Raw genomic sequence first — 14,503 nt, forward strand, 5'->3', positions numbered from 1 at the left:
TTTATTTAAATGCACTAATTTTTGCTAGTGTAATGAAGTTAACAACAGGAACACATACTGTATGAACAACAACTAGAACTAACGGCTTGAATTGACTTGCCTTTGAGATAAAAACGATTTCTTCTTTATTTTACATAAAGATATAGCCAGCTTCTCACATATCAAACAAATCTGTCAGTTTTGTTGTCAGAAATGTTAGCACGGCAAATTTTCCCCTAAAACTTAACAACACAAACTATGAAAATAAAATAGAAGTACGCGCTGTATACACAAAAACGACAAACTAAGGGCTTGAATTGACATAACGTGTTGCTTTCTGTATTTATTCATTCATTCATTTTCTGTAACCGCTTGTCCTGTGAAGGGTCACGGGGGTCAATGCTTTTATTTTTCAGAAAAAATATATCTGTAAATAAATCTCAGTCCCACAGTAGAACATATACATATATTAATGAATTCACTTTTTAAAAATATATATATTTAGTTTTTTGTAAGTATTATATTTATTTAGTGTTGTTAGTAATATATTAATATATAATCTAATTTCTATTAATAATTTATTCTTTTTTATAAATTTTATTTTTTTATTCTTATCCCGGTTGTCATCACTTTTTTTTTTTTTTTTTTAATTTTTAAATTTTTTTATTTTATTTATTTATTTTTTTTTATCCCGGTTGTCTCACCGGAAATAATAAAGCAACCATTTTTTTTTTATTATTATTTTTTTATTTTACCTGTTGAGGCTGAGGGGCAGCAGACGTCATCCAACCAGCGGACAAATCACGAACGACAGCCCAGCGGACCAATCAGATCAGCGCCCGTGACAGGTGTCGATCAGCCATTGACCAGTAGGAGCGAACGGGGGGGCGGGGCCACGGAGTTGACGTTACGTCGCAGCCTTAGTAATGGCAAGTGACAGAGGGTGAGGAAGACGAGCCCAAACTTTTGTAGCCGGTAGTAGTTATCGCTGTATTTTCTCTTCTAGCTGCTGCTTATTATTATTATTATTATTACTACTATTATTTTTGTGATTATTATTATTATTTAAACAGTTTTAGCGGCGGCGTCGCCCGAGCGAAATAGAAGTCGCCGTTTTTTCGCCAGAATCGTCGGACGTCGAAGTAAGTGACTACGCCAGAAGTTTGTTCGAGTAAACAGTCGCCGGAGAGACGAAACTATGAGCAACCGAGAGGACGAGTATGACTACCTGTTCAAAGGTGAGTGTCGGTTTACCCGCAGGCTGCTTTAGGCTACATGTCCGCTTCACCTGTGAGCGAGGTGTCATTTGATGCCGAGGCGACCTGCGCCGCCTGGCAACACGGTGGCGGCGGCGGAACGACGGTTATCAGGCGGAGGCACCTGCTCTCAGCTGTGGCTGTTGGTATTTGCGAGACTGAAAAAACGAGATTGACGACTTGAGCAGAGAAAGATGGAGGGAGAGGAGGAAGCTTCATGTGTCGCCTTAAGCAGCAGCAGCAGCAGCAGCAGCAGCATCTCCTCGCCGGCCGATGATGCAATCATCTGGGGATGCAGCTCTGGTCAGGAAGGAGGTCACGAACTCAACACGGCCTCCATCTTTCTTACAGGACCAACTAGTTTGAGTGGATTTAAAATAAACTCCCGAGGCTTTAAATGACACTAATTAACTAATAATTAAAAGAAGTAGCATCCATCTGCATCCCCTTAAACTCTCAGTACCCTTAGTGTCTGCACCGCAGGGAACAAACTGTAAATATTGTGCAGCAGCATTGTCACAAAAATGACCCAAAACCGACATTAGTTTTACTTTTTGGTGTTTTGTTGGCAGTGACTTCACTTCCTCGTTGTTTGGGGACTCTCAGAAACCCATTGTTTCCCTTTTTATAATGTGTATTTTCTCATCTCGGCGTGCAGAAGAGCTCCCAAAATATGGAAACGACTGTTAAAAGATAAGGAGGAAAAAAAGGAAATCCTGTTTGGTGCAACTCTCAAAGTTGCACTATACGTTGGCACGAAATGTCTCCCCATCCTACGAGGAGCACAGTGTCTTCACTGTCTCATTGTTTGGGCTCCCTCAGACAAAGTATGAGAAACATAATGATCATTTTGAAACACATTTTCCACTTATAATGTGTATTTTCTTATGTCGGCTTGCAGGAAGTTCCTATTTGCGCATTTAAACTCAGAAGAAACATGAAGAAACTGTAAAAAAGACTTCTGTTTATTGGCACAAAATGTCTTCCCACCCTAAGAGGAGTGTTTTATTAAGATTGTCTTCACTTCCTCGTTGTTTTGGTGCCCCTCAGACTCACAATGCTGCATGGATGAGAATGTTTTTAACTTCTAATGTGTATTTTCTCATCTCAGCATGCAGAAAAGTATAGAAATGACATTTAACAATGATTTAAAAAGGGGAAGAGGAGTGATCTTTAAATATCCTGTGATGTCCAACACTCTAAACCTCACAGATATTCAGCCTGCTGTCATGTAAACGTGAAGAAGCTGTAATCCATCCTAAGAGGAGGAGTCTTGAGTGTTTTATTAACATTGACTTCACTTCCTCATTGTTTGGGGACCCTCAGAGTCAGTATGAGAATGATAATGATCATTTTAAAACAGTTTATTTCCCCTATAATGTGTATTTTCTCATTGTGACACTTTAATATAACATCAACACACAGGAAAGTGAAGACAAAATATATAAATAACCATAAAATGATAATAAAAAGTAAGAAAAAATGGTTTTAATCACTCAAAAGTCTTTAAACCTTTCACTTTATTCATTTTTTGTGTCAACGTCTATGTCAAGTAAAATTTTCTGTACATTGGCACAAAATGCTAACGTTGGCTTTCCTTCCTCATAGTTTGACCCTCAGTTTTGCACGTGTAAGAATTCTAATAATTTTAAAAACGTGTCCTTAAAAACGTGCTGCAGCTTTAATAAAATTACAAAACTGTCTCTGAAAACATTTGATGAAGGAGACAGCACAAAGCAAAGCTATTTCCCCACATAAATATACTTTTAGGATGTGTTTTATTGTTTTTAATCAACAAAACGACCGAATAATGTTAGAAGAATCTAACAAACGGCTGCCTCACTCATTTAAAGGTATTAGAAAGTTTGCCAGGTGACCAGATATTTCACCACAATGTACTGAAAACAGAAGTTTATAGTTTGTCCTAGAACCAGGGGAACTGAAACGCTCACGGTCTGTTCAAATATAGAACTCCAAACAAGCATGTGTGGTCAAACTGGAAATACCTGCATGAAGTGTGTGTATCTGTGTGTGTGTGTGTGTGTGTGTGTGTGTGTAGGTCTGAGGCCACGCAGAAGACGAGATTTACTCCCTCACCGACTCTCGCACTGCGACATGGTTTCTGGGGATCAAATAGCAAATTTATCTGAATCATGCCGCGGCGGTGCAAGGACACTGATAAGGTATCGGCTGCCGCTCAGTCTGCAGCTCACACCAGGAAAGCGCAGTGCTCGTGGCTCTCCTTTGTTCTTTCAATCTCTACAGAGCAGTTGGGTCGCATGAGTCAAGTTGGGCGAGCTCTCCCTGAGTCACATGAGTTTTTTTTTTTTTCTCTTTCTCCTACTGATGAAGGCATCAGCCCAGGAAGTCATCCCACCGTCCTGCTAGACCACGTTCCGTAAATGTGCTTCACCTCTGGTCCTCCCACGACTTCTTTTTTTGATTTAACTGCACATTTCACCACCAAACTATGTGAATTATGTGCCAGTTCTTTAGGTACGCAAGTGGGAAACATAACAATCCTGCTCTAAATCTTATCCTTGTGAAGGTTCTGGTTAGGGACGTCCCAGTCGATCTGATCTTTTATTCTTTGGCTCCAGAATCTACTCCAGAAATGTTCTGGTCATCCAACGCCGCCATAAACTCCCTAACTCCTTGACGCTGTCTCCGGGAAGAAGCGTTCAGTGTTTATTGTCGTTTGGGGGGTTGACGGTAGTATTGAACGACGATCTAAATAAGCTTTTATTTTACGGCAGGGCTAAAATAAATTCACTACAAAAGATCAGGCTTGGCAGAAGCCTGATACCGATCTGATCTGATCATTTTAAAAAATGCCTGGAACGCCCTCGATACCGATCAGGACGTCCCTAGTTCTGGTATTCAGCATTAGTTTAAAATCACTGACAGAGATATGCCGGTTCAGTGAGAGGGCTACGCTGAATAACAGAAACATTTCACTGTTTCACTCGATCCAGTTTGACGGCACTCCCAAATGATCATCCAGTTGACTATCCACCTTCCTGAGGCTGTTTCAACATCAGCTGAACATTACAACAAACAAGCAGTCAATATTAACCTGTTAGCAACTTAACTGAAACACATTCTGATATTATGATCTGTGACTCTGGTTTGGAAACTTAGGAAGTGAACAAATAAGCAGTAGAACTGTTGACGGCATAAATACAAATCAACCAAGAGACAGAAGAAAACAGCAAGTTCAGCTTCCAGGCCTCTTTACTTGGACTAAATTATCTGCATTCAGTCGATGTGAACTTGATAAACTGCAACGGAGACGCCTGGAAAACAATATTCTGTATTCAGTATTTGTCATTGTGTTGGTTTGTTCCAATAATAATAACATACATTGCATAAAGCTGCAAATATGTCCACTCTCGTGTTGATATGAGTAAAATATAGCTTCATATAACAGTTAAAACGTTGAAATAATGTTTCCAAATGTTTTCAGTCTCAGTGATGCTTTTAATTCTCTAAAATAAGCACTTTTAAAAAGTAATTATCCTGCTGAAATGAAGAATGAGCCTCTTTTACGCAGCCTCCCTCAGCCACTGCTTTAATTTCACATTTGCTCGTGTCATAGTGATCTTTTATTCCATTCATGGCGACTCAGGAAGTATCGTTGTATCACTTAATCTGTCTGATCAGATAGATAGACTCTCAGATTATTATTCTTTTCTCCGTTCCTACAGCCAGCCGCTCGTAGGCAAGGCCGCCGGATCAGTGGGTTGCAGGATTTTATGATATAATAGAGGGCTGTCGTATCTTTTTAGCCGAAGAATTCAGCCTCAACAATAGGCGAGGGAATGGGTGTGTAATGCAGCCATGACATTACCTGTCTGGTGGCAGTAGACCCAGAAAGGATTGCATAATGATTTTTGTCCTCCGCCCAGGATCCTTTGTGTCAGATGAAATGGAGAACGGAGAGTGAGTGTGTTAACGTGTCGTATTGTCATCATGTCCAAGTCTGAAGCAGTCGAGCTAGCCAAGGACATGTGGACATGTTTGTACTTGTTTCTTCTGTTGCACTATTGTACGTTTCCCCCGATGGGAGTGCAAACCAAGTAGTCAGTTGGTTAATACCATTTCAACATTCCTAAAAGAAGTTCCTGTTTCCTAACAGGCGCTCTTGTGCTGACTCACCTTTGACAATTGTGGAAGTAGTTTTTAGAGAAGATCGAGTGGAGGCTGTGATTTGAGCTAAAGCATGAAAGACTTGGTCAAAACAGCGGCTGCTTTATTTGGTATACTAATGAAAATAAATATAAATATAACAGTCATCTACTACATCTTATCTACGTGAGGGTTCTGGTGTTCAGAATTAGTTTCAAATAACTTACACAGCTGCTCTGTCAACTGTGGGACCTGTGGTTTGTTGAACATTTGAATTGAATCGTGTTGCACTGACACATGTTCCTATTATTGTGATTATTGTGACATTTTATTCAGGGGGTTTGGCTAAATAACAGAAACGCTTTAAATACAGCGCACACCACATCCTCCCAAATGTGGTTTGTGGTGGACAGTTATTAAATAATCAACCCGTTGAATCACCGCTGAACATTTGAACAGTCACGGAGGAGGAGTTAGTTCTCGCTCGTGTGCCTAATGAAGTGGCCGGTGAGTGTTTTAAGACGGACGAGCCCTCCTTCATCCTGACAGGTGGTTTTGAAGCTCGGTGAGGCGTCTCTGGCCGTCGCCATCTCGCCAAGGCCTGACTCGCCGCAAAGGTTTAAGTCGCAGCTAAATCAGAATGTGGTGCAAGAACTAGAAATTCACTTTAGAGACCAAAACTGTTTTAACACGGAGGTAAACTTTTTGGAGCCAGCCGCAACTTGGACATTTGAGGAAACTGCAGTTTTTTTTGTGGCCCTTTCACCTTGGTTTCATTTTTCAGTCCTGGAAGAGGCCGCTTGGTTTTTAAGTCGTCGTCCAGGCCTTTGTCCAGCTGTAGTCGTTGTTGGGATGTTGGGTAGTTTCTTCTGACTAGTCTGGATTCGCTTCTAGATCATTTTAACACTATTTGCATAAGAGTCATCTGAAGAGAGGACGGCAGATCATCTCCACACAGAGCAAGAGCAAAGTAGAGGAAAAATAACCTCTCAGAATTAGATTTCAGGTTGTTCCCAGTCTGCAGACATTATCGATCATATCAGCCACTAATATATCGTTCATTATTAAAGTCTGAACATTTATTTCTGCTCTCACTTAGTTTAGATCATTTGAAATCGGGACATGTTACTAACGCAGCAGTGTCCTTCAGTCAAACAGCGCTGCGGCTGAAGGACATTAGTCCGGTGAAATCTGCAGCGAATCGCCGGTTTCACCTGGATTCACGTTTAAAGTCTGCGTGTGGTTCCTGAAAAGAGCAGGTGGTTCTGGTGTTTTGTGTGCTCAGTGGGAGTCCCCTGAGTTTCTGCTGCCTTGGCTGGGAGCCACACATGTGCGTCACACCGGCGAGGCAGAGTATCTTCACAGAAATGAGTCTTAATTTAATTAAAAATAATTAACCCATGACTGACTGCTGAGGCAACGATCTACCGTGTGTTTGCTTCAATATCAAATCGTGCAGTAATGTGTTTTCCAAAATATTTGCTCGACGGTTCGTGTCGTGCCGGCGCTGATCGTTCCTCTTTGTCCTGTTTTACGTTTAGTGGTGCTGATCGGAGATTCGGGCGTAGGGAAGAGTAACCTGCTGTCCCGCTTCACCCGCAACGAGTTCAACTTGGAGAGCAAGAGCACCATCGGGGTGGAGTTTGCCACGCGCAGCATCCAGGTGGAGGGCAAGACGGTGAAGGCGCAGATCTGGGACACGGCCGGACAGGAGCGATACCGAGCCATCACCTCTGCGTGAGTTCATCCCTGGAACACACACACCTGAAGAGTACAGCGTTATACTTAATGGTTTCAAACACAACACGTAGATTAATATTATTAGACTTTGTTATGAATAGGGTTATTAAACTCCACCCTCCATCTATGAATTCAGTTTACAAGCAGTCAATTATTGCCTTATCCTTCCTAAGGTAGCGAGAAAGTGATTATCAGATGTGATTAAAACTACAAAATGCACCTTTTCACTGTGGGGCAGGAAGTCCTCTTGGTAATCACAGCTTCCTCAATCCAGTTCCTCTCCAAACATTCATCAGAAGTTGTCTTCCTCGATGCAGCTCTCCTTGCACCGGCATGAACTGAGACTCCAGAGCAGCCGAGGAGAGAGACAGCAGCCGCCGTCGGTCTTTAATTTAGTCAGGGTTCATTTGCGCTGTGAGATCTGTGTGCAGTTGTTTCAGCTTCACACTTTAATTTCTTCTGTGTCAGAGGCCGAGGCCCCGCGACACACCCACAAAGACTCCTGAATCAAATCAACAGGCTGAGACAAGAACATGTTGTTGACGGCGATTTAAAGTTTGCTCTCGTGTTGTCCAGGTACTACCGCGGCGCCGTGGGAGCTCTCTTGGTTTACGACATCGCCAAGCACTTGACGTATGAAAACGCAGAGCGCTGGCTGAAGGAGCTGCAGGACCATGCAGACAGCAACATCGTCATCATGCTGGTGGGCAACAAGAGCGATCTACGCCACCTCAGGGCGGTGCCCACAGATGAGGCCAAGGCGTTTGCAGGTATAGTAAATATAAAGTTTCCAAAGAGAGTCTGTCTAAACTCACACAACATCTCCTGGATGAGCAAATGAAGCTCTGTTTTGTCTTTTGAGGTGTCGGGATTCTTTAGATTAGTCCTGGGATAAGAGCTTAATTCGTTTAATAGATGACACGCATGACAGAGGAAATAATTACACCTAAGTTTCTTCAGTATAGTTGCATTGTTTTATTTTTATTGCACACTCCTTCCCACTGGGAACACCCATGTTAGCAATGTTTGCACTGTGATACTGTAAGGCATTTTATTTAAATGAGCTCACCACATGTCCTCAACTTTAAGACGTTCAAGTGGGTCAAAGGGACTATAAATGAGTCAGCATTTCATTTGTCTTGACCCTTTCTTTCAGAGCCTGAAGTATAAATCTCTGTAGTGGTTGGGCCATGTTTACTCTCAGCCTGATTCTAGTGCCGCTGCTTTGACTAGTAAATGACTCCAGATAGGACAGAGTGTAGGAACACCTGCTGAGCCACATCACAGGAAACAGAGTCATTGGTGCTAATAGATAAATCACATTTTCACCCGTAATGATTTCTTTTTCTAAACCAAACCTGGTTTACATCAAGATCATTTTGTGGATGTGAAATTCTTCCAAATAACACGACATCATATGAACCCGTGTCTCCGATGTAGCAGGAATGGTCACATCACCTATCGTCATAAATGATTTTATCGGAAAACTGTGACAAAGGATCGTCACATTATTCTACGGTCAAATGTGCTGCTACGTCTGAATTTCCTTTTTCATTTATTTGTAATTCCTTTAATAATAATAATAATAATAATAATATTTAGTAACTGGATCAGGATTTTTGCTAATAATGAATTTAGCAACTAACTTTTAAATGAACTGAATGATCACAGTAACGAAACATATTTGGTGTTTAAGTAAAATGTCTCTCTGTTCAATAAGATGCAGAAACCATACTATTACTATTTCTGAATGTTGTTTGAATATGTTCAGCATCACAAACAGTCAGATTGTTGTTTCTTGTCTTTTTACACAGGAGACAATCTGACACATCACAGCAGGTGTAAATTATAAAGTTAACGACGCCTGAGTTGATTTAATCTGGTTTAGTTTCAGGGTTGTGGTTTTGTGTGAGCTGTGTCATGGTTATGTATTATTGTCATCATTTGAACTATTTAATTAATTTCTTTTTAGTTTGATTAGATTATAAACATACACCGATCAGCCACAACATTATGACCACTGACAGGAGAAGTGAATAACATTCAAACCATCTTGTGACAGTTCAATGTTCTGCTGGGAAACTTCTGGACCTGGCGTTACTTAGACATGTAGCACCCACCTAGACCAGACCAGGCACCCCCACCCCATAGCAATGACACTCCTTGATGGCAGCAGACATCCCCAGCAGGATGCAGCCTGACACAGACACAAGGTGTTGACCTGGCCTCCAAATTATATATAGAAGCTATTCTATGCATGGTCCCTGTCAAACAAAACCAATAAACTAAACTAAACTAAACTAAATTCACTAGATCCCAAACTGATCAAGTATCTGTGGGATGATCCACAGAGGCCCCTCCCCTCAAAGACCCCCCTCACTAACAACAGGACGCCCTCAGAAGGCCCATGTCCATTCTCTGATGAGTCACCACATTAGTCATAATGTTATGCCTGATCGGTGGATATTGCATTAAAGCTGTCACAGAGTCATTCAAGGCTTCAAGGTTTATTATTTGTCACATGCATGGTGTACAGGTACACTGTGTAAATGTGGCGAGTCCTAAGAACTTAATTAAATATATTAAATGTTCTCTAACTATAGAATGGTTGAATATTAGCAGTCAGATTGAACGCTGTTGAAAAATCTAGCTTCAAACGTTTGAGAATCCTGGAGTGAACACATTTATGCAGAAGAACGTGTTAAATCAGTGTCGGCTGTGTGTTGTTCTAACAACTGAAACGGTGCAGGCCTTTAACGTGTTGCGTCTTGTTGTTTTACAGAGAAGCACGGCTTGTCTTTCCTGGAGACGTCAGCGTTGGACTCCTCTAACGTGGAGCTGGCTTTTCAGACGATTCTCACAGGTGACTTTCACATTTATGTTTATTTCCTGCAGCGTGTTTACTTATTTTTTATTTAAATACCCAAAATTTAAAACGACTCTGATCCTTACGGGGAGTTATATCTGACGCTCCGAGGCCATTCAACGGCGTTTGTTTGTGTATGTGTGTACATATTGATTTGTCTGGAAGTGTTTAATGGTTCGCATAAGAGTGTTTCCACTAGATGGCAGCAAAATCCATCTAATGTGCTGTCGCCATCTGTCCCTGATGTGCTGCTGGAGTCTTTTCTAAGGTCAAAAACATGAATAATTGGCGCACTGAAAGCCCACTCAGCCAATCAGTCCCGAGAGCTGCTATGGAGATGACCAATCACCAGAAAACCACCAACCACTGGTTAAAATTTCCACTCTGCCCCGCTGTACCAGCTGTATCTGCTCGTTCAAGGAGGAAACTCAACACTGTTCTGACACTGTTTTCCTAAGTAAATGTCTATGAGCAAGATTCCCCAGGAGGCCTATGGTCACGCTAACAAGTGCATTTTATGTGGGAGATTTGATAACAATGAGAAAAAAGTAATTGTTGTGGCTCAGTCAACCCCTGGAGGGACAATCCAGCAGTGAGTGGTGCTTCTACTGTAATTGCCCCAAGGGCTATCATTCTGCAAGTATGTGCCACTTCTTCCTTTCATATTCTTCTTCTGCCCCTCGTTGAATTCACCGACGCCTCTGCTGGGGCCCGCTCGAGACATTCTGCTCTCGCCACGGCTTTATCAGTGAATTTCTAATTCATAATAACTTGAAACCAACAAGCCCCATTGAGTTAACGCTGCTAATTGGCTCATTAAGGGAGGAGGCGAGTTAGCGGCGCATTAGAAAGCCAATAAGAACTGAGCTGTGGACGTAGTGGAGCAGAGCAGATCCAGATGGAAGGGCAGAAAGGGTCGTCCTGGTGGGTTCCTGTCTGTATCTGCACATCAGCCGGGGCTGTGTAGACTTTGCTCTGAGTCATAGTTAACCACCTGACATGTCTCATCAGAGCCAGGCGTCTTGTTTTTCTTTTTAAAACGTTCTTGCTTCATAGGCAGTTTTTTTTTTTTCTTTAATTTTATTTCAGGACTGTTTGTTCCACATCTGGCTGTAGTTTAGAGTTAAAGCAGCAGCAGCAGCAGCATGCAACAGTAAGTCTGGGGAGGTGTTCGCACTAGTTCTGCTCTCCACTCACGTCGATCAGCCGACCGCCACAGAGGCATCGGAGCCGAAGTTTAGGAGAAAAAACTCTCGGATATATTTGGACGTATTAAAGAAGCAGATGGATCCAATAAGATGTGACCAAGTTAAAGGCTGATTATTATCAAGTTTACTTAGTTATCGCACACTTAATGTAAACTGTGTTGCTGGTTGTAGCGGTGGGGAATGCCTAAATTAGAGACTTGATTCTGCCACATGACATAACGATGCCAGTTTAGGATGGAAAGAATCCTCCGCTGCTGCCAGGAGTCTGGATAGAACAGTTGTTGTTCAGTTCTGCCATGCTGCTTGTCCTTATCACAATATGTCCCACTGTTGGCCGGATTTATCGGCATCTACACGTAACTTATTCTCTCTCTCTCTCTATCTCTCTCTCCCCCTCGCAGCCATCTACAACATCGTGTCACAGAGGCAGATGTCAGGACGCAGCGACGCCGACTTCTCGCCAGCCTCCAACGTGGTGCCCATCACGGTCGAGCCCACCCAGAGCTCGTCCAATAAGAGCGCCTGCTGCCAGACCAACTGAGACTTTACCGCAGAGTTCCTCCTTCACCTCCAGGCCAATGGAGAAACAGCCAGATAGACAAAGAACAGGCAGATGGACAGGGGGAAAGAGGAGAGACAGGTTAGAGAGATTCACACAAGGACACCTGTACCGGCTTTGATTTGTCTTATCGTCCGGTGAAGGAAACACATACGGTATGAAGAGAGAGGGGGGGCTGGGGGGGGGGGGGGGGAATGGTAAAGAAGTTTAAACAGACAGGACATGTGGTGAGGGAGGATTAGTGCCAGTGGACAGAAAACAGGTCAGATGCGACGCTTCATTGACAGAGATACATGATCAGAATATATTTACAGCCTCGTGAAATATTTGAACACACTGTAAGCTCCCCTTTTGTTTCTCGTCTCAGTTTCTGTTTGTCTCCTTTGACAGCTCTATTTTACAGGCTAGTAAACGCTTCCTCTCAGTTTCACCCACTCCTACAATATTGGCCCATAAAAAAAACAAAAAAAAAACCACTTTCAACAGACTGAACCTGCAACCCTTCTGTCACCACTGTCCTTCCCTTTTTTTTTTTTTGTTTGTTTTTTTTTTAGATTATTTAGAAAGTTATGTCCCTCGCAATATTTATTGAACACTAGATTAATGCCTTGTTTGGCCAAAGGGTTTAGATTTTTCACTCTGATTTTCCTTTCGCTCTTGTTGTTTCGATGCTTTTGCCTTCACTCGTGTCTAAGGAGCCTGTAAAGGCGACTGCTCCTCACTAATGGAGGGGCAAGGGCCTCGAGTCGTTTTTCCTAAATGCACATGCTGGAATTTGTTTGGCGCTGGTTGGTTCAAGTTGTTGTTCCAGCCGGCCTCTCGGAGCAATAACATCCCTCCCCAACAGTGACATGCAATTTCTTTTTGATTGCTTTTGATCTTTGTTTGGAGCAGCTTTCCTGCTCCGCGCACACTTTGTACTCCACAGATGAGTCATGCTCCTGCAAGCTTTGCACAGCGTCAACTCTAAATGAGGTGGGATAGCCGCATCACTAGTGGATGGGTTAAACTGGCTCGCATGGCGGTGCGATGGTAGCATTGGCTCGGCTGATGACCCTTTCACCCCTGCCCTGAACGTTTCGGGTGCTCTGGGAGAGATTAGGGAATTGGTTTAAATGCGTGGCCAACCCTGTGCTGCTGCTGCTGCTGCTGCTGCTGCTGCTACCGCCGCCTGCTAGCTGGGATGGATGGATGGATGGATAATATTTCAGGGGATGAGGTAGTGCGGGCACTCAGCCCTGCCCTGCTCCTGTGGTCTCTGATGTACCCGAGATGGCTTGTTTTACTGTAAATGAAATCCTCCACTGCCTGCTCACCTTCTCCTCTCCGTCTCTCTACACTGTATCTGACTGGAACAGGACTCTGCCTTCTGGGATCTCCCCGAGGTGTGCCCTCGCTTTCACTTGTCTTTATTTCCTGTGGAGGGGACGGGCGGGGTGGGGTGCGGGGGGTGTATTCAGGAGCCAGGATTGGGTTTGTTAGTGTCTAATCGTTTAATAGATGAGCAAAGGGAGAGAGGACAGTAGAGTCAGGAGTGGCTTGATTAAATCCAAAGGTTATGGACACAGATGGTGTTTATCCTGCTGATGTGTTTCCACATCAACTCAGACTTCTGTCGACTTCACAGCTCTTCAACTGGATGGTGTAGGTTAGGGCTTTTTAAACATTTATTCTAATATATGTTCATTTGGACTGCATATGTATAAATAAATCTCATTTGTTTTAGCCCGTCTCTACTCGTGTCTCTTCAGAACGCTTTAAAACAATAAAGTGGTCGACTTCACGAGTCAATCTGCTGGAATTAATTTAACCGCTCGTTAATTTAGCACGATTGCTAATCAGGGGATATTGACATAGCTATATTATATAACGAATTATATTATAAAACAGAGCTCTTTATGTAACATAAGATATTAATGCACCTCTGTTCACTGAAATTAAAATATGAATCTTCCAAAGATCAGTTTAGGCACAAAGTAACGGCAGCGGCTTCAGTTGGAAATCTTTTCATTTTTGTTTTATTAGAAACATTTACAATACATCTTGAATCTTGGAAAAATAACAAAGAACCAGAACTAACATGGCGCAGATACAATAATAATAATAATAATAATAATAATAAAAATGTCTCCAAAAAATGTAATTCACAAAAAAACATGTGCTATAAGAAATAAACCTGCAATATCACATGCCTTGTTAAGGGGCATGGCACACTGTAACAGAGTTCAAAGACTTCTTTATTATTATTTTTTTAAAAATTTTTTTATTTTTTTTATTTCCATCCATCAAAGTTTGACGGTCAGCCACAGAGGGCCACAGCGGCAACCCTCCTTCACTGTTCACAGAGAAACCAGAAACTAACGCCAGGTGATGCTGGCCCAAGAACTAATGCACTACAACCACTATTAGACCGGTATGAAACACCTCTACTGTGCTGGAAAAATTGGAAACGCTACCAAAGACAAACTGTCGGACTGTATCGGCCTCTTTGGAAAAGGTTGAGAGTTTCACCAGCGAGTTTCACCGCTTCAGTCCCCAACCTTTACATGCAGCAGAAAATGTGCCATTGTAGTGTTTTTGCGTTTTTTGTTTTTCTTTAATCAACTCTTGCACAAACCTAAGATTCCTATGCGGCGCGAAACAAACAATCTTTCCTCAATAAACACTTGAGAATCCGAAGCCCCGACTCGTGGACGTGGGGACTGAAGTGGTCTTCGTCTGGCTCCAAACTCATTCGTCAACTTTCCAAAGAGACTCCAACTATGAA

The 14,503-nt window shown here is 42.4% G+C and overlaps 1 protein-coding gene across 1 annotated transcript; it reads left to right on the plus strand.

Moving 5' to 3' along the window:
- Positions 1-849: 849 nt before the first annotated feature.
- Positions 850-11,899, plus strand: rab11al (RAB11a, member RAS oncogene family, like). Its single transcript, XM_084556492.1, has 5 exons — positions 850-1,217; positions 6,905-7,100; positions 7,680-7,873; positions 9,886-9,966; positions 11,579-11,899. Exons 1-5 carry the CDS (start codon positions 1,178-1,180, stop codon positions 11,716-11,718), a joined length of 651 nt encoding a protein of 216 aa, XP_084412618.1. The 5' UTR covers positions 850-1,177; the 3' UTR covers positions 11,719-11,899.
- The last annotated feature ends 2,604 nt before the right edge of the window (positions 11,900-14,503 follow it).

The sequence above is a fragment of the Chelon labrosus genome (genome assembly GCF_963514085.1).
Source record: "Chelon labrosus genome assembly, chromosome: 12".
Taxonomy (NCBI): Eukaryota; Metazoa; Chordata; class Actinopteri; order Mugiliformes; family Mugilidae; genus Chelon; species Chelon labrosus.